The sequence below is a fragment of the Saimiri boliviensis genome, chromosome 1 (assembly GCF_048565385.1).
Source record: "Saimiri boliviensis isolate mSaiBol1 chromosome 1, mSaiBol1.pri, whole genome shotgun sequence".
In the NCBI taxonomy this organism is placed as follows: domain Eukaryota; kingdom Metazoa; phylum Chordata; class Mammalia; order Primates; family Cebidae; genus Saimiri; species Saimiri boliviensis.
The window spans coordinates 240,645,802-240,673,749 of NC_133449.1; the positions used below are offsets into that span (position 1 = coordinate 240,645,802).

Below are 27,948 nucleotides of genomic sequence, written 5' to 3' on the forward strand. Positions count from 1 at the left end.
CATGGTTCCCTTCATCTTCCACTCACATGGGTGACTGACTTCCAATTTCTTGTCCTCACTGCAAAAGAATGATTGTACCTAGACAGCATCAACAATGCTGCTAAATCACTCCTCTTAATGGCATAAATGAATACAATTTGAGAAACCAACAGACCTGTGACCAGAAAGTGCAGAAGTTCACTGACTCCTATACTGAGCTGCTATTCTAGCCTTAAAAAAAAAAAAAAAGCTGTGTGTTTACTCACACAAGGGAAGTCCAAAGCAGAGCCTTGACCCTAAGTGCTTAAAAACATCACTGACTACTAACCAATGATCTCCAACTGACAAGGAAGCTGAAAGCTGGATTAAGAGCTCCCGCGAGTCTTTTGGAAGGCTGACATTTGGAGTAGGGTAATGCCAAGAGGGCATCACTGTTGTGGTCAAGACTGTAAGACTCCAATTTTTTTTTTGCTAAACTGTTTTTCCACAAGACTCAAATCCACCAGAGATACCCAATATCACTTTTTAGAACATTATCACTAGCACTACATACTTAACAACATTACTAATGGTAAAAGCCTGGTGAGCAAGTCAGAGCAACACAGTGAAAGGAAGCTCCTAGCAAGGGGGACAGGTATCAGAAGTTTTTCTTTCAGGCAAACTCAGACAGACTGAGTACCTGACAAATGTTTTAAAGACTCACTAAAAAGCCCAGTTCCGTGCCGTGAGAGAACGAGGGACTGGTGAGAAACGACAGAACATACACGCCTACAATACAGAAATCAAAGTCTTTGAACAAACCACGAGGCTATGGAGCAGAAACACAAGCTGCTACTGCCACTGTGAAACAGAGCTGCAGTGTTAAGAACTTTTTGGTATGGGTAATACGGCAAGGTGATTCGAAGATAAAGTCATCTTTTCACCCTTCCTCATAGAGAGCCACCGTGTTACTCTGGCCATGATATGATAAAAGAGCAAAAATGCTAACATATAGTTTATTTTTAAATGGAAATCATTCAAAGTCAGGGACCTAAAGAGAAATATATTTGCCCTTTCTTTTACTTTCCCTTAATTTGTTCATTAAAAAACAAAATTTCTTATCCACCAAGATGACCACGCTCAGTCAAATTCTAATAAGTGGCAGATATTAGGACCAAGTTAATGCATGCGATAAAGCTTGGTAAGCTATAATGTTTCTATTATTACAGGCATATCACTGCCTTTCAGTTTACCAACACCCAGCAAATTCCATTCCGCAATGAGAACCAGCCCTGACCACCAGCTCCCTATCTTACCTAGACCACCAAGGCGTTAGTTGCCCTTCAGCTGGCATGTGTCTGGATTTAAAATTCTTATCAAAAAATAAATAATGATTTGGCCCCAAACTCCAACTGCATAGACAAAAGACTAATGCGACAACTTAAAATTGATTTTTAAAGAAGTATTAAATAGAGCCTACACTAATGAGAACATGGTAACAAGATTCTGACATCCAGCAGCGTTGCTTAGAATGAATGTGTGCCTGACTGAGGGCACCCAAAGAGATGGGTGGTGGCAGTGTGTGAGCAATGCTGGGCAGAGGTCAGAGTTAACATCTGCAATCTGGCCTCCTTCAATTCGCGTATTGAAATATAATTCAGTAGAATGAATTGCTAGACATGTCTAACCCCCCTGGGAAATGACAGATATTGATGAATGCTGCTGGCAAGATATATGGAAGGAAACGGCAAATAAATAGAACCATTTTTTCTCAGAGTCATTCTGTGGCTATGTGGAACAGCTGTTAAACTACTTGTCAGCTCCCTCTCTGTCTTCCTCCCCATCCTCCCTCTCCCCAGCTGCCTTATCTACACCTTTCTAAAACCTCCCTGAGGACCAGTACCCGACCCTCTTTAAAATAATAATCTAATGAATAAGAGTCATCTCTTTCTCCTCCCCATCACACTGACTTCTCAATCCAATCAGTGCAGTCCTTTCTAAGATTTCACTCCACCTAAATGTGTTGACTGCCCCCTCCAGATCCTTTCCCTTTCAAGGGAAAGACCCTTAATTTCTAAACTCATAAAATCAAACTGTTGATTTCAAGTCCATCACATGGGTCCCACGTATGAGGTTAAATCCTAAAAGCAAACACTGACTACTATCATGTATCTGCCATTTGACCTTGGATAGGCTTCTTAACCTTCTAAGCCTCCGGTACTGTAGACATGCTGTACAATGGTGATGATACCAATCGTCTGAGGTGATGAGAACTAATTGAGAATTTAAACAAAGAACCTATCATACCATCTGACAAAAGGCCCACAGTAAATAATTACTTTTTAACCCCCTCTACTTTTCACTTGTTAAACAGCTCCTTCTGGCAACGGTCCTCCTCCTTGGTATCATCTTCAGACCAGATCGAATTCTTTCCAGCACCGGGCACTGACAGCACACCTGCTTCTCGTTCTATCCAGCAGGTGGACTCACGAGTACAGAATGGAAAAGCAGTCAGATGTCAGCTTGCATCCTCCTTTCACCATTTAGTAGCCAGATAACCTGGATAAATAACTTTACCTCTCTGAGCTTCGACTTCCCCGCGTCTAGTGATGATGACAGTAACACATGTTAAAATGCCCAGCACAAAACTGAACACACAGTTTGTACTCAGTGGTATTTCAGGTTCCCCTCCAGGATGCTTTTACCCATTTTGGCACCATTAGCAATGAATCCACAAACAGGATTCGATGCCAATGGTGCCAACCAGGAAGGCTACTACCCTTACCTTCCCCCATCGCACCACCCACTCCCTTGTGTGGGTGCACGTGTATGGAGTGCCATTTATGTCTGTACACAGCATGTTCTACTACACCGTAACTTCTGCATCTCATCTGTTTTTGTAGCCCCACGTCGCACCTAGCACAATATCCTACCTGTGAAAACATACTAGAATTTAACAGAATCAGATACTTAAGTCTGTGTGTATTGACTTTCCATCTGTCTCTCATATTTCTCCCAAAGATCATATTTTTCATCATTATTTAGTTACACATTGTCTAGAAGAATATTTAAGTTTGGTTCAAGTGTTAGTTTTATAATGATAACAATAATGAAGAAATCTCAGAGGCCTTAAACTTAATATGGAGGAGATCATGTCACTTATAGCTTTGATCTTCTCTTCTAAAAACCATCTCAAAAAGAGTCTACCATCCCCATAATATAATAATGTATATTTTCAAGGTAAGCTAATTAACCCCAATACCCTAGAGGCCAACTTATACTTGATATCTTACTTCTTGGAGAAATTATAAATCCTACTCAGTGATGCTCTTTTGCTCACCAAGATGCTTTGATGGCTGCACTCAAATGTCACTGGCGGCCCTGAGACACAAAACATTTCTGACAACAGCCCTACATCTAATAGTCATGACAGAGGCTAAGGAGGTGGGGGCCAGTTTTACAAGAAAAACAAAAAGAACAAAAGCCCATATAGAGGTGACAAAATAAACTCCAGATGATAACCTATGCAGAAACTTCCAGACAAGTCTAAATTTCCTAACAGGTTCGCTATTTTCACAAGGAAGCTCTTATATACAGTCTAAGTCACATAATCGTGTATTTCATAACCATGTTATCACATCTATTTTTTGGAACACTTTCTAGTTCCATGGTAGGTCTCTCCCAAATTCTTTCTCAACAACAGTGTCTATGTATGCTATCTGAAGAATGCAGTATTTCTGTCATAAGAAATGCTTGTCAATATTGATCAGTGAATAAGCAAGAAATCTAGAGCATAATCATAAAATATTTCCTCAAAAATATCACAGAGTACATCTGCCCCAGCACCTCCAAGTGGCCAGTTGTTAAAGGTCCCTACTTCTGAAGTGAGAGATCTCAATCAGGAACTTTATAACCTGCTCTCCCTCCTCCCTTATGAGGAAAGTTAGTTAATAACCACTCTGCCTAGTTTCAAAGTAAAGGGATCTAAGAACCATTGTTATCCAACCCTGCAACTCTGAATTAAATCCTAACAAACCGCCAAATGCTTCACAAAACAATGCCCTTGTTTTTAAGATGAGAAAAGTCAAAGCCAAGATTAGCATCATGTCTGCCTCAGCACTGCTTAAAAATTAAAGGCAGGTGTAAGGGCGGAATTCAGCCTTTCCATTTCTGGTCTATCATTTAGCCACTGACAACTTCTGAAAGCTCAGATGACATTAAATAGCCCTGAACTCCAGGGTCAATGCCTCATGTTTTACAGTAACAGTTTTGCCAGCTACTTAGCCTTCTTTTTTAGAAAATTCAGCCACGCTTATGGGGAAATCAGTGGGCTGAGTTGGGGGAAGGCAGTCTGTCAGATGCTCCAATCACCCTCCAAAGGGCCATCTCTCAAGCTTGAAAGCCGGGTCATTTTCTTCTGGCCATTTCACTAAATGCATTAAATCTCCCATTATTTGATCCACAAAGAGCACTGTGACTATTGAAGGCATTGTAACAGGACATATGCACACAGACTTTTACATATCAAAGAGTATGGTGTTTCATATATCAGAGCTGCTTGGGGTTGTCTGCAAAGATGGTCCTGACTCCCATGTGAGTAAGCAGCTACAGGGGGAAAACACACACACACACACACACAAACAGAGGAAAAGGATATTTTTAAAATGTCTATGTGTAATGCCTGTAAACACATGCCATTCATACCATGCCTGTACCTATGAGACTGCATGTCTAATAACCCTTAGGTAAAGAAACATCCCAGTCTTTATTAATAAGATGGCCAGATTTAGCAAACAAAATACAGGATGCATACCTATATTTAAATTCGAGTAAATTTAAATACACATGCTCCTAATATTGCTAGATACTAAAAATATTATTAGTTGCTTATCTGAATTAAAATTTAATTGGATATCCTATATTTTATCTGGCAACCATATAAGAATTAGAAATACACAATGCTTTGCTTTGAGGATACAAAGAAAAAGTCTTCAGAAATTTATAAAGTAGCAAACAGAATGATAGGTACACAAATAATACAAATTGAAAGTGATCTCTCTTTTAAGAAAAGAACGACATAAGATGGTATCAAAGGAGAGAGAGACGGAAGAATCAGCAAAAGTAACATGAAGATGTTTGGAAAGGAATATGAATGTAGGCCTTAAAGATTACATGCTTCATTATTAGTTTATACATCTAAGAGGGCAGGGGTATGACACCACCCACAGCCACAGGTATGCACATGATATATTACTCCCTGCTTTAATGTTACTTATACATACACCACTGCAGCCAAAAGCTAGCAAAATGGAGCAAAACCAAAATAAAATACTTTGCACTGAGATTCCTGGCAAGCAAGACAAAAACAGAAACAGTGGGTTTACGCAGCTCTCATTATTTAACGAAAGAAAGAATTCAAATTTATCAGACCAATCTAAACACTTTTTCCTTCATCTGAGCACAAATAAACTTGTTTCAGAAGTTTTAACAAAAGGTCAATAACATACATAATTGTTAACTGTCCTTCAGAGTAACTCAGGGAAAAAATACAGGCCATCCTACATTATTGGAACTAAATAAAAAGCAAGGGTGCAATGTGGTGTGTGCATGCATACATGTAAACACATAAATGTCCATGTATGTTCATTATATATGTATATGCCTCTTGTTCACAGACTGGAAAGCTGGGACCTGCACAACCTTATGCTAAATCCTTCTTAAAGCTGAACTTGGTGTAGCATTAATAATGTACAGCAGTCACAATTTGTCTTAGTCAGTTTATGCCGCTACAACAAAATAACAGAGACTGGGTAATTTATAAAGAACGGAAGTTTATTTCTCACAGCTCTGGAGGCTGGAAGTTCAAGATCAAGGTGCTGGCACATGGTCTGGTGAGGGCCTTCTTGCTGCATCCTCACATGGCAGAGGAGGAATGAATGGCAACCTCACCAAATGCTGCTTTGTAAAAGAAGCCTCTTTTAAAAGAATCTTAGTCCCATTCATGAGGGAGCAGTCCTAGGATAACCTAATCATCTCTTAAAGGCCCTACTTCTAAATACTATCAATTTGGCAACACCTGAATTTTAGAGAGGACACAAACCATGACATGATTCCCCTTGTGTTCTTACTCAAAAAAGGAAACATATTTAAATAAAATCATTCTCTCTTTCACAAGTCAGCAATGAGTTAAATGCAAGGATGGGACTTACCCTCTGCTCTCCCTTCACGCTTAGGTCTGATTGAGGTGCCTAAGACAATACTGTCAAAGAACAGAGAAATTATCTGGCTAGGCAGACAATAAGAAAATAAATTTAGCCCTGACAACGTGTGTTGATTAAGTACTTGAATGACAATGGAACATGACAATGACAAACGTAGGCTACTACCACTAAAGTCGTTAATATATCAGAAACACTAATTTTTATAAATTTTTCAACTTCCCAGTTGGTGGCATTCCTATTTCTTTGCCTACTCTTTTTCCTGTGGAACTGACAGAAAGTCAGCATCATTTTTAGTTTCCATCTGGGAAGTTAAAAAAAACTTCTACATTCTCAGTGGCTTTGATTGGCCACTAAAAATGAGCTGTAAGCAAAAGATAAATGGCATGGGTGTGCTCAGGTGACAGGACACCCACTATCAGCTCTGATAGAGGCAAAGGTGGGCTTCCTCCAACAGCAACAAATAAAGTGCGTGTGTGTGCACAGGGGTTCAAGGGAGGGCGTGGGGACTAGAAAATGAAGAAAAGCCATTCTCTACAAAGACTTTCCCTCCCTCTCAACATGGTAGCTAGAATTATTTACTATTCAACTCAAAGGGACCTTGAGAGTATAGGATCCAACCTGCCCACTTTACAGATGAAGAAACTGAGAGCCAGCAATGAAAGCTACTTAGAAGTTGACTTGGGACAAGACTCTAGGCCTAAGATCTCTGGTTCACGTCCTTCCCTTTACACCCTGAAACAGCAGTACAAGATGGCAAGATGCTGTCTCTACCCAGGCAAGTCACCTGCTTTCTTTAAATTTCATTCCATTTAATTCAGTGATCCCACTCTCTGATCGACATCTCCCCCACTCCCTACTGCATCGCACCCTGCTACTGTCCATCTCTGTTGTCCAGGGATTCATGTACAGTCCAATTTACCAACTCCAGTACATGAGCAGTTAACACCTCATTAGCATGGTAGTGTGGCTGTATGAAATACAATGTCACTGGCCTTTTACTTTGGAACCCAGTAGGGTATGTCAAGCCAGACACCCTTTCCCCATGCTTCCTGTAAGAGGGTAAAACCTTAAAAAAAAACACATAAATTGAAACATAAAGAAAGGGAATAGAAAAGCATAAAATAGAAACTGAAACATAAACAGTAACTGGCTCTCCAGAAGAGCCAGTGACCTATGTCCAACTCTGTATATGGGTTCCAGTGTGGTATGAAATGGCACCAGCCACCAACTCCTTACCTTTCCCAACCGTATCTCCTCCTCCTCCTCAGTAATTCAAAGATGCAAAGCATGAGATTTACTAGTTCATACTGATTTTCTAGTATTTCAATAAATCTTTCACACTCTTAATTGTAATATAATCAAGTCATTGTTTGTGGTTTCCTTATATCTACCAAAGACTCAGAGGAGCTAAGGCCACTTCACCTCTGAGAGGCTGCATGTATAAGGAACTGAGAAGATGAGCTTGGATCAAGCATGCTTTTCAGAACCTAAAAGGGCACAGTGCATGAAGGATAGAAAAGCCACGCCCAGCCATGCCTGGCCCATAGTCCATCCTGTAAGAAGGAAAGAAAGTTTCAGGAAAGTACTTTAAAAAACACAACTAAAAAGCTGTGGAAAGAAGAAGGAACATGATTTTGACTCTTCCTAAAAGCTTAACACCTTGGTAACAGGTTTGTTGTTGTTGTTGTTGTTGTTGTTGTTTAAAAAGAGGGCCCTGAAACTTATTCTAAAGGGAATTTTAAGAACAAAGCAACTTAAATTTTTAATATATGGATTCAATAAATTAATCTTGTCTCCTTGGGAAGGACCAAAGCTTATTTGCAGAATTACACTAGAACATAAGAAAAAGAAGGGAGTGGGGAGAGAAAGCTTCCTATTCATGGATCCTAGTATTCTATACATTTTTTGTTTGTTTCTGCTAAGTTTCTTCATTAGTCGAATTGGCATACAGAGCCTTCTGATGGAAATATATTTACATACATATAAGTTTTAAAATCATGCCAGTGAAAACTTTAAATGACTACCAGACATCTTCCTCTGTGGCGTATGTTGAACAATTCCAGTTATTGGGTCTGGTTTGCCACGTCTAACCTAGCCAAGGTCCAGACAGCCAACTTATTTTGCAGCTGATAATGGTTTAGCTGTATCTGAGCATTTTCCTGCCCCAGTGATCTTGAAATTCTATGTCAACAGTGATTGAAGGCCCACGTTACCTTTTGTTCTGCAAAGGGGGCTTCAAGCATCTTAAGAGAAACAGGGCCTCCTATGGAAAACATTAACACTCAGGAGCAAGTGTTACATTTTTCAAACTTACAGGTACAGAACTGTAAAACTGATTTCTGTAGTGCCCAATTTGTTGACCAAGCATGGCTCCCAACACTCTCCAGAGCTCAGGTACACATTAAAGGAAAGAGCCTAGTCTCTCATCTGCCTCTAGGTATGAGAGAGAAATGCCTTTAATTCTTAAAGTCCTCATTCAGCCTCTTAATTTTCTCCTCATGCCTGTCTTGTCGCCTCCTGGTAAAGTTTCATTGGTGCAAAATGTCTGAAGGAGAGATTTGGGCTTCCAAGAGGCTGCAGCCTGGCTCTGAACAAGGTGGTGGCCACTTGGCAGTTCCTAAGTGGCAGGTGACCTGGGTCTGGGAACCACCACGTGAGCCAAGCCCGTTAGAGGGGCAATGACTCATCAGTAGACCATCTGCATGGGAGATGGGCTTCGGCAGCAGGCTCACTGACAGAGCGCCACTGGGAGGCAGCATCTGCCAAAGGAACTTGCTGACAGCTGCGTGGCCCATTAAGTCGCGGTCTCATGAGACCTTCCTACTCTTGACAAGGAGAAATTACAACGCTTACAAAAATACATCAAAATAGTCACACCTTCTATTTAGAACACCTAGATAGCAAACAAAATAGCCGGGATATAAATTGTCATAGGAGCAATAAAGACAATAAATGGTTTTAAAGCTTCTTAAAATCATGTATTGTCACCAGTAAGAAGATGCTAACAGAATTGCCTGTTTATTGCCTGGTGGCTCAGAAAAATATGTAGAGACATTCTTCAGCTTCAGAAACTATTATTGATGAACTACACAATTTTTTAAGTTCTAAAACACAAGACCGACCCAAGAGAATTCCTGTCCTTGGTTATGTGCCTTCAGCGTAGTGATTTTGTAAGTATTAAGAACTAGTAAAACAAACACCAGCAGGATGTTTTTAAGTCAGGAAAATCTTAAGTGTAAATTCATGTGGATCTGGGTTTTTTCTTCTCATTGGCCAAGAGCCAAGAACCCAAATTGGGAGTATCACAAGAGAGCACCATCATGAGAACTGTAAAGATCTTTGCCCTTTAAAATTTTCAAATTGTGCCAAATTTCAAAACACAGTCATGTACCACATAATAATGTTTTGGTCAACAATGGACCACACATTGGAGGGTGGCCCCTAAGTGCATAATACTGTATTTTTACTGGACCTTTCTATGCTAGGTATGTTAGACACACAAATACTTACCATTGTATTATGGTTGCCTATTCAGTACAGTAACATGCTGTAAGGATGTGTAGCCCAGGAGCAATTTGGGCTACGGTAGGCTAAACCACGTAGGATTGTGTCAGTATACTCTATGATGTTTGCACTAGGAAATCACATTCTCAAAATGTATCCCTTCATTAAGCGATGCATGACTGTATTAACATTTCAGTCCTCCTTCAGGGGCTAAGTCCAATTCAGTCCACCGACTGCTCACTCCCCAGCCCCACCATGCACCCAAGTCCCAGCTTCTAGTCCTCTTTCCAAATTCCCACTGGCTTTGGCTCAAGCCCCAGAAATATCTCACCATGGGCAGTAAAACTGCCTCTCATTCCTATACAGCTCAGTTCCACCCTTTCCACCACTGTTATGAATGACCCTTGACCAGGCCTCTGTTTTGTGGAACCAATATACCCAGTATATGAATTTTCCTGGTGCTTTAACCTTTTGCACAAACACGTAAACTGGCTTCACTTTCAATTCATGATCTCAGACTTTAAATGGGCTGTCAATGCTGTCAGGAAATCCTATTACATTTATAGCTTCCCTTCCTGCTCTTCAAGACTATGTCACACTTCCTTATCTCCTCAATTCCCATATAACCCTCCCACTGCACCCCTTCCTTCCATGGCCTCTTACAATACACTGAGAAAACTGAAGCCACTAAATCTATTAAACTCTCTGCTTTTTTAAAAAAATCAAATGCATTAAGATTAGTGATACAAATTTTAAAATTATCTCATTTTATTATAATTATATATATACATGCAGTTACAAGAATACAGAAAGACCCCAGGTACTTCTCCTTACCCAGTTTCCCCAATGGCAACATCGTGAAAAACCTTAGTACAGTATCACAGTCCAAGAACAGACATTGACACTGTCAAGATAAAGAACATTTCCATCATTACAAGGATCCCTCATGTTACCCTTTTATAACCATATCTACTTCTTCCCACCTTGCCTCCTCAAAGCCTGGCAACCACAAATCAGTTTTCCAGTTCTAGAATTTTGTCATTGTAAGAATATTACATGTGGAATTATACAGTATAACCTCTTGGGACTGACTTTTTCACTTAACAAAATTTTCTGGACATTCACCCAGATTGCTGCACATATCAACAGTTGTTCCTTTTAACTGCTCAGTAGTATTCCATGGTATAGGTGCACTTGAACTACCTGCTTTGGTATCTGTTTTCTCTTCCTTCCTCCTGTGACAATGCAGGAAGTGCCCCTCTTCCTATAAAAGGTCAACCCTTTTACATGTGCTCTGGATACCTAGCCCTGTTCCTCCAAATTCCTTCTTCTGCTGTCGTCTCTCTCACCCAAACCATTTTCAGTGCTTTATAAACATGTTCTCATGACTCCAACATTAAGATGGCTCTTGCTGACCCCTCATACCCTTTCAGCTCATACGTTGTATTTTTAGTCCCTTTCAGAGCACATTTTCTTCTCAAAAGAGTTACCTGTACTTTTATTTATCAAGATAGAAGCCATCTCGGATTCTTTAATGACCACTTTGTTTTATTGCATCCCACTCTCGCTCCTGTCTATACTTCCCTACTTGTGATGATTAATACTGAGGGTCAATTTGATTGGATTAAAGGATGCAAAGTATTGATCCTGGGTGTGCCTGTGAGGATACTGCCAAAAGAGATTAACATTTGAGTCAATGGGCTGGGAAAGGCAGACCCACCCTTAATCTGGGTGGGTATAATCTAATCAGCTGCCAGTGTGGATAGTATATAAGCAAGCAGAAAAACGTGAAAACGCTAGCCTAGTCTCCCAGCCTACATCTTTCTCCCATGCTGGATGCTTCCTGCCCATTAGTCCCTGAACATCAGACTCCATGTTCTTCAGTTTTGACACTTGGACTGGCTCTGCTTGCTTCTCAGCTTGCAGATGGCCGATTGTGAGACCTTGTGATCATGTGAGTTACTACTTAATACTTTATATACATTTTATATATATATATATGGGGGTTATTAATAAGATATATATATGTCTGTGTGTGTATATATATATACACACACACACATAGAATAGTATATATGTATATATTTTATATATATTATATATATATTCTCTCTCTCTCTCTCTCTCTCTCTCTCTCTCTCTCTATATATATATATATATATATATATATATATATATATATATTTTACTAGTTCTGTCCCTCTAGAGAACGCTAATACTCTCTCCAGGACCAAGACTGCTCAGTGATGACACTGTCCCATCCAATGGGACTTTCTTGTCCTCATCTTACTCTCTCACATGGAGCCAGTATATGGTTTGCCGTCATTTCCGCCTCTGAAGATGCTTCTCTCCTTCTGTGATTCCACAGTTCTACCTGACATGCCTATTTAGCATGTCTCATCGGGCATTTCAAACATACCCCAAACGGAATTCATCATATCCTGTGCCTTTGTTAAAATCTGTTTCTCTCCCAGTCTTTCCTGACTTAGTATGTGCCCTGCTCCCCCATCTCTTGTCTAGCTGAATGCTGAGGCAAGGCCAGCAGGGACCATATTTCCCTGGCATCTGCTGCCAACACACACAAACACACACACACACACAAACACCCCTTGCATTCATCTGTGACCATATGATTAGATCTTTCCAAAAGAATAGAAAGTAAAATGAGTATGTCTCTTCCAGGCTGGGACTTTCGGGAAGTCAGAAGGGTTTCTCCTCTCTCTTTCCACTTCTGCCAACTGGAAACAGGGTACCTCAAGGCTATTAAGAAGAACAAAACCAGAAGATGGAATGTGGATCCCTGAGTCACCACGGGAAGACAGTTGCCTACAAACCCAAGCATTTACTTTGAACTACTACACGAGCAAGAAATAAACTACTGTTGTGGTAAGCCATTGATATTTTATGGTTTGCTTGTCATAGCACGTGTGTGTTATCTTAACACACGCCATTTTTATACAGGCATTCTTTTGATGGTGTTACAAAACTGAAGAAATCTCGAGTGTATAAGAGAGTTTAAATTGTATTTAGGTGTGATATTTAGAAAATAACTGAAGCTACCCATAAAACAGCCATAACTTATATAAATTATCTTTAATCTGAATTATTTCAGCCTTGCCCACTAAGGTAAGGAGGGCTTTAGGAAGACAGACCCATTAGGTACTACACAGTACTTAAAAGCAATGGCTTCCAGGTTAATTTTAAAGTAAAGAATGTTTTCTGGGATTGTATCGTTCCTTTCTCTCTTTAAAAAAAAAAAAAAAAAAACACTCAAAAATGCCTTTTTAAAAATTTTCAGATTTTATTCCAAATTGATTTCCATAGTCCAAAAAAGAAAACCCTCTCAACTTTCTTCCCAAGATAGAACATCATGATTCTAACAGCTTTAAGATTCTAGTTTATATTGTCTACAAAGCTGATTTCTTATTATTATGTACATGTTATACACATATATAGATTTTTGTCTTTCTTTTACATTCCAACCAACCCAAACATTTGGGATAAAAAAACAACTCTCTTCATGGGGAAAAGCAGCACTCATTTTCTGGTTGTTAAGGCTGCAACATACATCACAGCTGTAGAATGCAGGACAAGGATTTGGGGCATGCATTTGCATATCAAGAAGCCAGGATTCAAGATCCTGGGATTCTGTCCCTCATTCTGCAGCTTCCTCACTGTGAGCTGTCAGGCACACTACCAACAATATCCATGCCCAGACTTGAGGGTCTGTATAATGATTAGAATAATGCTCCACTTCCTCATCAGGGGGCTCCAAAGCTCAGTCAATGTTTACACAAGCCTTCTAGCTGCCTATTTAGCAAGCTGTGGACCTTCAAGACAGGAAACACATCAGCCTCCAAAATAAAAAAGAAATCCAGGCAGTAATGTGCATAGTAAGCTCCAGGTCTGTTGTTTAAATGCCAGCCCTGCAAAAAAGGCCCTGCTTATTTTCTCATCTTTAATCTAATGCCCTTAGTGATTCAAAAGTTTAGTTAGGGAAGAAAATGTGAACATTTCAATCATGAGTGTCTATGCATAGTGAAACTATGAGGTTTTGGGCTTTTTTGTTATTGTGGTCTGTATTTTCTAAATTGTCTACATTGAACACAAACTACTTTGAAACTTAAAAATAGGTAAATAAAATATTTTATTGTAAAAGATTTTTTCTTTTTTTTTTTTTTTTTTTTTTTTTGGGAGACGGAGTTTCGCTCGTTACCCAGGCTGGAGTGCAATGGCGCGATCTCGGCTCACCGCAACCTCCGCCTCCTGGGTTCAAGCAATTCTCCTGCCTCAGCCTCCTGAGTAGCTGGGATTACAGGCACACACCACCATGCCCAGCTAATTTTTTGTATTTTTAGTAGAGACGGGGTTTCACCTTGTTGACCAGGATGGTCTCGATCTCTCGACCTTGTGATCCACCCGCCTCGGCCTCCCAAAGTGCTGGGATTACAGGCTTGAGCCACCGTGCCCGGCTGTAAAAGATTTTTTCTAAAGAAGCTAACCAGGATAGACTGAATGATCTGTACTACAGTTCCAATTCTGTACTCCCCTGGAACAGCATGACAGTCAGCTCTCACATCCAGATTCAACTAACTGTGGATCAAACATATTTGGAAAAAACAAAAATGATATGATAAAAATAATAAAAATGTTAAAATGCAGTATATAACAACTATAGACTATTAATATTTACATTGTATTAGGTGATATAAATCATCTAGAGATGATTTAAAACTTACAAGAGGATATGCATAGGTTACATGCAAATACTACACCATTTTATATAAGTGATTTGAGCAACTACAAACTGTAGTATCCTGGAATCTGGAATCTGTGGATACTGAGGGACAACTGTGCATACAGTCATGCATTGCTTAGCAGAAAGGATACCTTCTGAGAAGTGCTTCCTGAGGCAATTCTGTCATTGTGCAAACATCATAGGGTGTACTTATACAAGCTTAGATGGTGTAGCCTACTATGCACCCAAACTACAGGGTATAGCCTATTGCTCCTAGGCTGCAAATGTGTACAGTGTGCAACTGCACTTAATACTATAGGCGACTGTAACACAATGATCAGTATGTGCGTGTCTAAACACAGAGAAGCTACCTTAAAAATATAAAAGAAAACATAAAAAGTGGTACACCTGTATAGGGTACTTGCCATGAATAGAGTTTGCAGGACTAGAAGTTTCTATGGTTGAGTCAGTGAGTGGTGACTGAATGTGAAGGCCTAGGACATTACTGTAGACTTTATAAACAATGTACACCTAGGTTACACTGAATTTATAAAAAATATTTTTCTTTCTTCAATAATAAATTAACCTTAGCCTACTGTAAGTTTTACTTTATAAACTTCTTAAACTTTCTGACTTGTAATAACACTTACCTTAAAATACAAACACATTGTAGAGCAGTGCAAAAATATTTTGTTCTTTATATCCTTATTCTATAAGATTTTTTTCTATTTTTTCTTTTAAACATTTTTTGTTAAAAACTAAGACACAAACACATTAGCCTAGGCCTACACTGAGTCAGGATCAGGAAGACATTACCATGCAATAGTTTTCCAGTTTCATTATAATGTTATGGGCCCATTGTCACACATACAGCCCATCACTGACCAAAATGACTTTATGTGGCACATGACTACCTGCATCCTGGCCAAGGTATCAAGATGAAGTATGCATCTACTCCTTGACTCCAGGGTTGACTGTGCTTTTTGCTTTAGCCAATATAAAATTAGCAGACATGACACCAGCAGAACCTTGAAATGTGCCTGTACAGGAGAACTTGCCCTCTCATGCTCCTGTCTTTCACCAGGAGAGGATGCCTTTGGTAGCTGCTGGTCTAAAGAAGAAGATAGACACATAGAGGAAATCTGGATCCAAACTGCATCCTGGAACCAAGCCTAATATGGCCCAGAGTGACCTACACCAAACCCCAACTGATCTGTAGCCATGTGAACAAGAAAAAAAAATACTTACTGTTGTCTACCATTGAGATGCTTGCAGTTATGCAACATGACTGCTGCTGACTGACATACCACCAAATGCCACCGAAAAACTCGGGCTCAAAAACTATCTCATGGATTAAGCTGCAGGGTATAAAAATGCCATAGCATCCTTCACTTGCCTATTTTTAAATAGAGCCTACTCAACCATCACTGCATTTTGAGAAAATTCCTTAGCAGAAAGTAATTGCTTTCTTCTTCCTCATTAAAGACAGATGCTCCTCATCTTACAGTGGGGTTACATCTAGATAAACCCACCATCAGAAGTAAAAGAAAGCCTAAGTCAATAATGGATTTAATACCCCACTAAACTCACCACAAAGTTGAAAAGTCAAAAGCCAAACCATAGTAAGTGGGGAACCATCTGTATACAATTATTTAATTACAAATACAGCAAGTCTTAGGAAGCATGAGACACTATGAGGCCATTTAACAGTGGAATTTCATATTAATATATTGTATCTTTCAATATCAAAACTTTTTTTTACAATATGACTTTTAAATGTCACAACTGTTTTCCATTTTTTGTGCATACCATAATATGTTTAATCAGTATTCATTTGTCAGCTATTTAGATAATATGAAATTTTAATTATTATAAATGTTGCTGCTTTAGATATAACTAAGGTTAATTCTCTTGACATACAACTATTTCCTTGTGATGAATTCTGAGCAGTCGAATTTCTGTATTAACCAATGTGTAAATTTTAAGGTTTTAAATATGTACTAATTGCCTAGTTTTACTTTATTTTTATAATTAAACAACTGGGAGCCATTCAGATTGAGTCAGCTATAAATTCCAACTGAGAGAAGAAATTTTCCCACATAAGAGTCACTGCAATTAACACTGCTAGAATTAAGAGTTTATTTAAAACTTACTAGGTACTAATGATGCTAGGAACAGTGCGGCAGTTGTGAGCACTCTGGAGCCACGATGCCTGGGTTCAAATCCTGGCTCTGCTGTGGTGAGCACTGTGACCTCGAGGAAGTTACTCAACCTGCCTGTGCCTCAGTGTTCTCATGTGTAAAATGGGATAACAGTGTCTCCCTCATAGACACACAGAGATGTTGTAAGGATTAAATAAGTCAATAAATATAATTCCCTAAACACAATGCCTGCTACACAGTAAGCTTTTAATGTTAGCTATCGTTATTAGGAATAAATATATAAATTGATCACAGATCTTCCTCTCAAACAGCTAAAAAAAAGTCTAGTGAAACTTATCAAGGATTACCGGTTGGCAAAATTGTCCAACTATAAAAACTAAAAATCTTTGTTTTAAGGGAAGTAGAATACTGCCAAAGAAAAGATCCTTGTATTAAAACAAAGTAAAACAATGAGAAAGCGGTCGCTCATTAAGCAACAGATTAGATCAGGCATGGGTCTCTGATGGAAAAACAAGTATGACTTAATTGAAGTTTAGCAACAGGTTATGTCCCAAGGTGAGATCACATGTGATTATTTACAGTTACCTAAAATTAGTAGAAAACACGTTTTTTAAAGTTCAGGGAAGATGCCGTCTTCTCTGAGTTCCAACATCTGACACTAGCCTGACATGAACATGTGCCTAACACAAAGCAGCAATCCAGTCGATAAGGATACCAAACTGACTTCCGTGAGCCCATGTACCCATCAACTCCAAATCCCCCCAAATTCAATTAGTTATGCACATACTACTAATGGCTCCTATCATTGGACTAACTACTTGGTATATATTCTTTCATTAAATCTTCAGCTAAAGCATCTAGAGGAACAATTTAAAATGGTCATTTTTCTTTATATTCTAATATAACTTTCAAGGAGCTGTCTTCAAAAACAGGCTGATGTTCAATGGATTTTTTTTTTTAGCTTCTCTAAGGACTATTAAGCATTTAAAAACTTATCTGACCAAAGATTTAGTTCCCCAAAATAATTGTGTAGCAAAGTAACTGTATAAGGATAGACTTGCTAGAGCTGTTAAAATTACAAGAGAATCAAGTCCAGCTATTTATTTTCAAAGCTAAAGGCCGAATTTCACGTTTGAGATCGTATATCTGCATCAACGGCCATACCCTTGCATTATTTTAAAGCTTTATGTAAACTGCTTTAGCAAAAGTAAATAGAACAATTACTGCCTCTCCTGTCAAAAATCGTTAAATCAAGGTAAGTAAATTTCCTAAGTGAAATTAATCAGAGGATTAGTCTTTTAACCTTTGAGATTTAATTTTCTTACCTATAAGATTTAGAATAATCTTTGGGATCTCCTACTTTAAAAAGCAAATAGTCTGCACTTATAAAAGGAAAGCAAAGAAAAATATCCTAACAAGCATTAGAAAAGCATCAGTAAACTCAAGGGAAAAGATTTGCCTTAAACTTGAACTGCAGCAATTTTTTTTTTTTTATTGATTTCTCCCCCTTGACCTGAGGTCGTTTTGCCCTTTGTTAGAGCAGTGTGGCACACTAGGTCAGATATCCTAGACTCCACTAATCATGTGGCAGAAGCACTCTGTTCCCAGAAATTTAATCTCCAAAAAGTCAAAAATCCATAGTTCTCAAAAAAAATGAGTAATTCAACTTATTTTCTAGGCCATTTTTAAACTGGTAGACAAGACCATCATACGTAAAAAAACAACTCTGGGAATTTTAAGAAATAAAGTTCCCTAAAAATATTTATATGTAGAGGAAAAAAGCACTCTGATGAAATAAAAAAAATCCAGCTTTCAGTGACTTATAGCTAAACTTAATAACGTAAAATTTTAAATGGTGAGTTACTTTTTAAAAGCTATGCTTTAACTTTTTTGTCTGTTTTGCGAGTCAAAAATAATTTGTGAGTTTTCTGAATTTAAAAATTTCGTGATTTTAACAATGAAATTTTAAAAGGGGTGAAAGAATTGAACCAATACTTCACAAAATACGAATAAACTGTCCAATAAGCACAGGAAAAGATGTTCTATATTCTCTAGTCACCAAGGAAACAAATAAATCCATAATGTGATACATCTATATACCACTGAAAATGGCTACAATTTTAAAAACTGGTAATACCACAGGTTAGCAAGAACTCCTAGCATTGGATCATTTATCCATACCAGTCATGAATGTAAAATGGTACAATTTTAGAAAACCATTTGGCAGTTTCTTTTCTAATTTTATTTTTATTAACAAAGAATAATTTATACACATTCATGAGGTACTAGTGCTCTTTCCATCATATAATATATAGTGATCAGATCAGGGTAATTAGCAGATCCATCATCTCAAACATTTATCATTTCTTTGTGTTGGGAACATTCAATATCCTTCCTCTAGCTATTTGAAAGTACATATAATTGTTAACTATAGTTATCCTAAAGTAGTATAGAACACTAGAACCTATCCATTTAAAGTTAAACATATGCTACTAATACACACGGCAACATGGGTGAATCTTAAAAACATCACACTGAGCAAAAGCAGCCAGACACAAAGGAGTAGATTCTCTATACTTCCATTAATATAAACCCCTTGTGAAGGTCAATCTAATCTATAATGACAGACAACAGATCTATGGCTGCCTAGGGCCAAGGATTTGGCTTTGAGGGTGGGAGTAGAGGGTGGGTTTGACTAGGAATAACAAAGGAAACATTTTATATCCTGATCAAGGCAGTAAACCGAGGTATAAATTTGCAAAAATCCATCCAAATGTACACTTTAAACTGGGGATAAGTCATTGCATGTAAATTATATTTCAGCAAAGTTTACTAGTAAAATTATCAATTTAACTGGTTTCTAGATTGGATAAGATTTTTATGAAATGTTCTGCAGAGCCAGGCCCATTCTTAAGCAGGCGGATTACATGTGGAATGCTGAGGCCACGCAGGACCCTGTACCAGAAACGCAATTCCTTCTCTCAACACAGCCACCACGACTCACCAGTCAAGGCTCCTCCCAGGCTCCCTCGCCTTAGCTGTCTTCCATCCTCACTCAGCTGTCTTTTATACTTCAGCGATTTTCCAGGGCCAGAAGCCACATCTGGGTTGCTGCATTTCCGAAACGGCATGGGTGGAGGGGATAATATGTGGTCAAGCTGCAGAAAGAGGAAGAACAGCGTCACTGACTAGGGCATCCACACAGCCTAGAATGAAAGACCAATCGTTCACACTTTCTTCCTTTCTTTTCCTTCTCCAAACCCCATTCTCCCAATCCTGTGTTTCATTTGGCTACCTTAGAGAATTCAGAATTTCTTTGTCACGCCTTCCATCTGAAAGAGAGTCTGGATTGCTGAAAAATCTTGACAGCAGTGTTTTTCAAACTATGGGTCACAGCATATTAGTGGGTCATGAAGTCAAGTTTGGTAGATTGTGACTGGTATTTCTTAATGCAATAGAAAAAAATTATCAGAGTCCAATGAAGAAAGGGAAAGTATTGTTTCATGAAATCTTTTATTCAGTTATACGTGTACGTGTGTATATCCTAGGTCACTATATAAAATAGGTCTTTCTGTACTTGGTCTCCCCCAACATTGAAGATTGTTGCTCTATAGAGAAGCAATAGATCATTCTCTTTAGTTGGTCACAAAAGAAAATTCACATATTGCTCACAAATATGTGCTGTACGGGAGAGAAATTTCTAAGCACCCTAGTCCTTAATGGAAATCAATACATCCCTATATCACCTTATAGCTTTTTAAAAGAAAATCTGTCACAAGAATCAGAGAAATCAAAGTCACTTCAAGAGAAAGCTTTCTACAAAAGAATCCCTTGTGTCACAACACTTATTTCAAGATCTGCCTGTTTTTATAATAAAGCTTCTCATACTTAATAGAGCCATACCTTCTAAAATGTTCACCTTCAAGTAAGTACATATGAATATGTGTCTAGATAGTTACAAAGGACAAAAATATTCACGTGCACATGTGTACGTCCAGTTAGTTATCAAAGATCTCTCAAAAAAAGTACAGAAAAAAGGTTAACTTTGTAGAAATTAAAAAACAGAAAAGCCAAGTAACATTACTCAAAGCTGGGCATTTTAAAAGCTGTTTCACTGAGATTTGTTTTGTTTTCATGGGGAAAAGAGGTTGTCACCTGGTTATACTTGTCTAAATTTTTTTCAGGTTAAGATTATCATGGATGTATTTATCAGAAATAGAAATCTGGAGACTAAGTTATCCATTCGTCTGTCTATGCACTGCATCATATTCAAAGCCACTGCACAGGCCGGGTGCAGTGGCTCATGTTTATAATCCCAGCATTTTGAGAAGCCGAGGCAGGAGACTCTGTTGAGCCCAGGAAGTCAAGGCTATGGTGAGCCATGATTGCAGCACTGCACTCCAGCCTGAGCAACAGAGCAAGACGCTGTCTCAAAAAATAAATAATAAAAAATAATTAAATAAATAGAAGTAAACAAAATAAAAACTACTGCACAAAAAGAAATTTGATCCTGTTTATGAGCAACCCTTCCCAGGTTGGCTGAGATAGAACAGACTTCATGGGTTCAGCTACTAAAAGATTCCCTTCAGCACAGTTGTCTTCATTAGAAACACCTAACACCTGGATTTCAAGCACTACTCTCTAAGTACCATCCCACACCCACTGCAGGTCAGTACTTCAGTGAGAGGCCCTTGAAGAACTGGCAGCCCATCCACTCCAAGATCAAAGCCAGATCCACAGAAAAAGGGACTCCAGAGTGCACTTGGGAAAAAAGAAAAAAAACACACACACCCTTTCAAATGCAGAGCTGTACTTATCCTAAGGAATTTGTCGAGGGTGGGTGTTCATTACAGTGTCCTACCTAGCAGAGCCTCCAAGGAGAAGTTTCAGTCTAGTCTCTAGAAAAAACAGAACCAAATAGCTGGGTTCAATCTGGAGTCAGATCATTACAGAACGTAGAGGTTATTTTTTGCCTCTTTCTTGGCTCTATTTTGTGCTTTCACCCCAATTATTTTTTCTGCCAATTCTCAACTTAGAAGCTTTTCAGAAAAACATTGGCAACTACAGGAAAGTTACAGGAACAGCACAGTAAACACCTATATTCTCAATGGAGAGTTGTAAACCTTCTGCCACACTGCTTTTGCTCCCTCTCCTTTTCTTCACACATGAACGGTTGACTTGGTTGCAGGTAGTGTGATTCTTCACCCCCAAATACTTCAACATGCCTCTTCTGAGAACAAGAGTATTCTCTTAAGTTCTCCTATGCCATAGCCTATGTACTCTTATAAGGGGTCTCAAATCTTTTGTGAGCAAGGTAAAGTATAAACACTAGGAAAAAATGTAACATAAGATTATATCAGGTAGACTTAACATTAAAAATTTGCTTTTACATTACAAGACAAACTTGCAGCCACAAGGTGGCAATGTGCCATAGACATTGAACAAAATGTTCCATAACAGCTACTATTTAGTAGTCCTAGTAAATGTACTAAGCATGGATGCCCACTCTACAAAGCAATCAAGCAAGTTAGGATCCGTTCTACTTAGATATTTCCTCTTAATTATGAGTGGCAGCTGCATAAAATACAAATATTTCTCATTTAAGGTTCATCAGCTTCTGCTACTTTTCACCTGAAGTTAAATTTTTTCAGCTTGTAGAATTACAATTAATTACTCTGGGGAAGACTGCTATATCACAGATTAACAGAGGGTAAAAAAACAAGCAGAGGAAAGAAGATAATTCCTAAATAGGAATGAGGTAATTTTCTTACATATTTTCAACAAAACCATGAAAGACATGAAACAAATGTGGAAGAAAGAGAAGGAAATCAAGGAGAAAGTATAGAGAAAAGGCGGGGTGGGGGGGGAATATAATTTATCACACATCACACATATAGAGACATGAGCTATTAGTCCATAAGCCAGGGTTTTTAATCAAAATCACAACCCAAGAAGGGAATATTATTTTAAATCTGGGAAAATTGAGGCAGTGAACTGTGAGGGCTGCAAATGTTTTAAGCACAGTATGAGCAGAAAACCTATAAGCAGAGTGCAATGCTCCAGATCCCATTTCCTTCTTCACATCAAATCACACTCCCAACAGGGCTTTCTCGAAATAGATCATTTTTCCAAATTTGCTCTGTTGTCACTGGCTTTACTACTCTTTCCACAATTAGTCAAAGCTAAAAATGGTCCGCTGCAGCCCTGCAATTTATTTTTCATTTTTTGTCCTGATTCGAAGACTCACGATCCCTTTAAAAACATTTCATCACACCCTAGAGCTTATGGTAGACTTTGGACTTTGTCCTTTAAATAATTTCATTTTAATGTTCTCCAACTTTTCCAGACTCCCGAAGTCTTCATACTACAAGGAATCGAACTAAAGACAGAGGCTGTCTTGCAACATTCACTGATGTTCAAGAGCATCTAAGCCTGGGCCTCATACCCTTACTTCAAACACTTGTGGTTCCTCTCCCTAAGCAAGCCATGTACTCTTAGAGGGCCAGGTCCTACTGAGGGACCGTATTAACTTTTCTTCCCGGGTCCACAAGGGGCGGGGTTTCAAGGGCAAGAACTTCCCAGCGACATGCCCTACCTGCCTTCTTTCACATCTCCATCCGGAAGCCTAGAGTTCTCTGTCTAACTTACACATGCACAGGAAAGGTAGACTGTCCAAGTGAGCTTCCTTTGTTTAGAAAAGCCCACAAAAAGCCCTGGAAAGAAGAGTTCTGTTGTGGGCCCGACAGCCAATCTGATGTCAAAGTCAAACATCAATCACTCCAGCAGAAGTTCGAGGGAACTCCTCTCATGGGACAAGGACTTGAATGGGGTGGGAGTAACTCCCAGATTAAAAGTCCCCCTTCCCCTTACCTGTGGAGACTCCATCTCTGGATCCCCTCCCACGACAGTGTGGGAGTCCTCTCTCTCTCTCCCACTACTTCTCTTTCTTTCTCTCTCAGCCTAATAAATCGCTTTTCTGCAAAACTCTCTGGATCTGATATTTACTTGAACAGTATCACCACACCACCAGGGTCTCCTACCCATTACTGGGTGAGTGAGAGCCCAAGGACCTGGAAAAAACCATATCCAATCAGGGAACAGTGAGCACCTCCTGTCCTCCGGATATACTACTCCATGGTCACCTACATGCTGCTGGCCACATAGTATCCTGGATTGAAATAGCAATATGACCTTACCTCATGCACCAATAGCAAACACTGATCTGTGGTGACTGGATTCGCTTAAAACTTCCTATGTTCTTACAACCTCCTTATTTCTAACAAGAGCCACAGAAAAGTTGGAAGAGGTTCTTTTACATACTATTGAATGAAGAAGTCAGACAGGGGCAGAGCATACTTTCTAAAGTGAGGGATGTACACCCGCTCTTGTTAGCAGTTTATCACAGGAAACATGTTAGCATTTTAAGGGATAAAAGGTGTATTAAAAGTTTCCAAAATTGTCGGTTCTATAGAAATGCTGATCACCAGAATTCTACACCTATTACAAATTATCCACACTATTTACAAATTAACAGGCTGAGGAAAAAAATGAATCCTCCACGATGACACTGTGGCTTCACCATATCAATGAAGATTAAAAGCACCGTTAATATTTAGTTAATATTTATTTAGTTAATAATTCTAGTTAATATTTAATAGCAATGTATTATATTCTTGAAAATCACTGAGAGTAGATTTAAGTGTTTTCACACCCCCAAAATGATAAGCATGTGAGGCAATACACATATTAATATATATTAACTAATACATATAATATATATATTAATTAGCTTGACTTCACCATTCCATAATATATACATATTTTAAGATTGTATGATGCATATGCATATGCAGAACTTTTATTTTTTATTTTTAAATTAAAAGAATAAATTTTAAAAGTAAAAGTGAAGGCACATCATTTACGAGCCTCAATCTCATTTTGCTTAGTGTCTCCACCATCACCATCACAACCATCTGCAAACATGGACGACAGATTTCTTTATCTATGGCTATATGCCCTAGTAATACCATCCATCTGTTTATAAAAAGGCATGTTAGAACTATCCACGAACACAGAACTTTCAGCCTTTTAACTGACAATTGTCTCCAGCCTTGTATCCAGACACTTCTATTCCCAAGCACATGGATTCTATAATTCATAATTTTTAAATATTAACAATGGTCATTATTAGCAGAAAGAGATAGATTTTTCCAATTTCAGTAAATGGCAATTTCGTTTTCTCTAGCTACTCAGGTCACAAAACCTTTCAGTTATTCTTAACTTCTGTTTCGCACTCCATACCAAACCAGTAAATCCTGCAGTCTCAAATTCCAAAATACATCCAAAATCACTTCACCATTTCTATGGCTACCACGCTTGTCCCTGCCATCCCCTTCTCTCTTGCAATAGCATCCCAAGAGGTCTCTGCTTCCAACCTCTCAGCACCATAGCAGTGACCCTTGTAAACCATTAAGCCAGATGCTCCAATTCCACTGCTGGACTCCTCCTCCCTAGTCCCAGCTCCTACTACTCCACTTGATCCAGCTTGGTCTCCTGGCAGACCCTGGATGCCTCAGGCATCTTCCCACCGAGGACCTTACATTTATCATTTCCTCTACTTGCGACATATTCCAGATATTAGCTACTGTGCCCGCTCTGTCCTCTGGGTCTCTATTCAAATGTCACTCTTCCTGGGACACCCTCTGTAAATGCCCATGTAAAATAGCACGCCCAACCTTTATTCCCTGTTCTCACTTTTCTTCAGAGCAACTATCACCACATGACATATGAGATTTTTTGTGCTTGTTTCTTGCTGTTCTCCCTCTGCTAAAATTAAAGTTACATCAAATTATGCACTATGTTGTTTTGTCCACTTCTGTATCCCTAGAATACAGCAGACTACATAAAAGGTACCTGTAAATATTTGTGGAAAGAGCAAATGAATTGCAAATGTCTGGTATTTACTGTAAAATATAATAGGAAAAAAATAGAAAACATGCCATAAAGGGCTTTAATTATTTTTAAAAAATAGATTAAAATTATATTAAATGTTATTCAAGGTGACATACTGGAAACTAAAATGAGTCTCTAGTGTTTTAACAAAACTGAACACTTCATGTATGGAAAAGACCCTTAGGTTATGGCAAACCACATTGTTTGAAAGAATCTGTTCCTTATACCAAACTAATATGCTAATTTTTGAACACAGCTACCTCCAAAGGTAATTCCTCAATAATTAACTACTCAACTTTTTGACTATATCCCTGCTAGCATATTTACTTGTCCAAATCCATCCAACATTTTCCTACTCCACTCCTCTTTTCTGTAAGCCCGCATTCATTCCCAAGATGTGGCACATGCATTTTAAAGACTCATCCAGAATGTATGTGCCCTAAGGCCAAAGTTCATTCGTTCAAAGGGATCACCAATGTGATCTGCATACATAATGAGAGGCTCACCAGTAAAGTCTTTATGCTTAAAAAAAAGAGAAAGAGACTGATTAGCAACATAGATTATGAAGACACTGTTCAGTTATTCTGTTTCTTGATATTAAATATTTTAAGAAACCAAAGATATAAAAATAGATGAATGATTATAAAACTGCAGAGACTATGCTTGTAACCCCAATTAACTGCTCTCTTTCTCTCATCCCTGCCACCCAATAAAGAATCAAACTGGTGACCTGAAATGACTTTATTTCAAAATTGGATTTTATTTACTTTTAAACCAAAGACTACAATCAATATTTTAAAATTTGATAGAACAGACTTCTAGAGTTAATACACTCATTATTGGATTCATACTAATTCCGCAGCAGTTAGGAGCTCAGATGAGGGCCAACACTTACTATACTAATTAAGATATTTAACTATTTCTGTGCCTGTTTCCTCAACCACAAGAAGTTTGTAACAAATATCTAACTCCTGAGGTGGTAGTGAGGATGAAGAGAGAACATCTATGTGAAGCACCTAAGACAGTGCTTGGCACAAAGGAAATACACCATAAATGTCAGCTATGGTTATTATTATCATTCTCCTATCCAAAGTCATTTCGTTGTCTAGGCAAACGTCTCTATGAGTGTACATCATCATCAATGGTTCACAAGGAAATTAAACTCTTTACGATTGTACCAAGGTTTTGGTTTGTGTTTTGCTTTTATGGCTCAATTGAGAATTTGATTTAAACTGCTTTCACATCATTTCAGGCTGTAACGCTCACACCTGTACTCCAGAGCACAGGGCACAATCACCTATGCTATGGGCGTCTGGGGCTATGTTTTTGGCATGAAGTGGAGCAATACAGTGGTGAGGAACCTAGCCCCAGTGGGAACTGCCACAACAGAATCCCAATGTCGTGTCCTGGGCAAGAGGGAACTCTGAGACTGGACATCAGAGATGATGCATGAAAAGAGCTGGCACGCGGAAGCACTCAGTAACAAGTGATACTGATGAATGTCACTATCACCCTAGGCTGATATCTGGTACAACCTGCAGCACTATTCCTTGGCCTGACATCCAGTACAACCTGCAGCTCTGTTTAACTGGCCCTCCTGAGTGGCCCATCTCAGGCACTGTTCTACACCACTCAAAGGATAGAAAAACATTTATTATTCTCTGCAGTGGCTGAAGAATATGCAAGGCCTCTTTCCTAGCATCTTAAAATCTATCTGTAGATTGAGTCAGACCACTAAGACCTCTACAGTCCTAGACCACAGCGTCCTGGAACCTATTTAATTGATTTTGCTGACATTCACACTGGACTATGCCACTCAGAATGCATTCTTCCATTTAATGATACCATAGGAAACAGTCCTATAAATCCTGCCACTCTGTTCCTACAAACATGTAAAGAAGGGCCTATATTGCATAGCATCCTTCCTTGTGAAGAGCCATCTCTTTTTATAGAAATTTATTAAGCAACTGTGTGCCAGGTATTCCTCTGGGCACAGCGGTTCACAAAACAGCAAAGAACAAAACAGACGAAAATCCCTACCCACTGGGAGCTTCACTGGAGTTGGGGAGGAAAAACATCTGGAGAAAATCCTTTCAGTTCCATGCACTAGGACTATTTTTATACTGGGAACCCTGTGACCCACGTAACTAGTCATGTTTTTCTACTTCAGTCCCAAGAAATCTCCAGGCAAAGCCCACAGCCCATCACCAACAGGCATAGCATATCCTATGTCCAACTGAGACTTCATGGATCCATCTGCTGTGCTAACCTTGGTCCAGATTTCACCTTACCCTCTAAGCCAGCAGTTCTAAACTCATGGCGATTTCCCCTCCACCTCCTTACCCTTCAGAAGAGATGGGGAAATGTCTCAACCCCCTTTTGGTTGTCACAACTTGGGTTGGCTACAGGCCAG

At 38.9% G+C, this 27,948-nt stretch overlaps 1 protein-coding gene across 5 annotated transcripts in view; it reads right to left on the bottom strand.

Moving 5' to 3' along the window:
* Positions 1 to 27,948, bottom strand: part of MAST4 (microtubule associated serine/threonine kinase family member 4) — a 573,771-nt gene that overhangs the window by 391,415 nt on the left and 154,408 nt on the right. For all 5 annotated transcript variants that reach the window (XM_074385270.1, XM_074385262.1, XM_074385256.1 and 2 more), the window contains exon 2: positions 19,588 to 19,741. In XM_074385270.1, the coding sequence (XP_074241371.1) occupies positions 19,588 to 19,741 (154 nt within the window). The remainder of the gene's footprint in view (positions 1 to 19,587; positions 19,742 to 27,948) is intronic.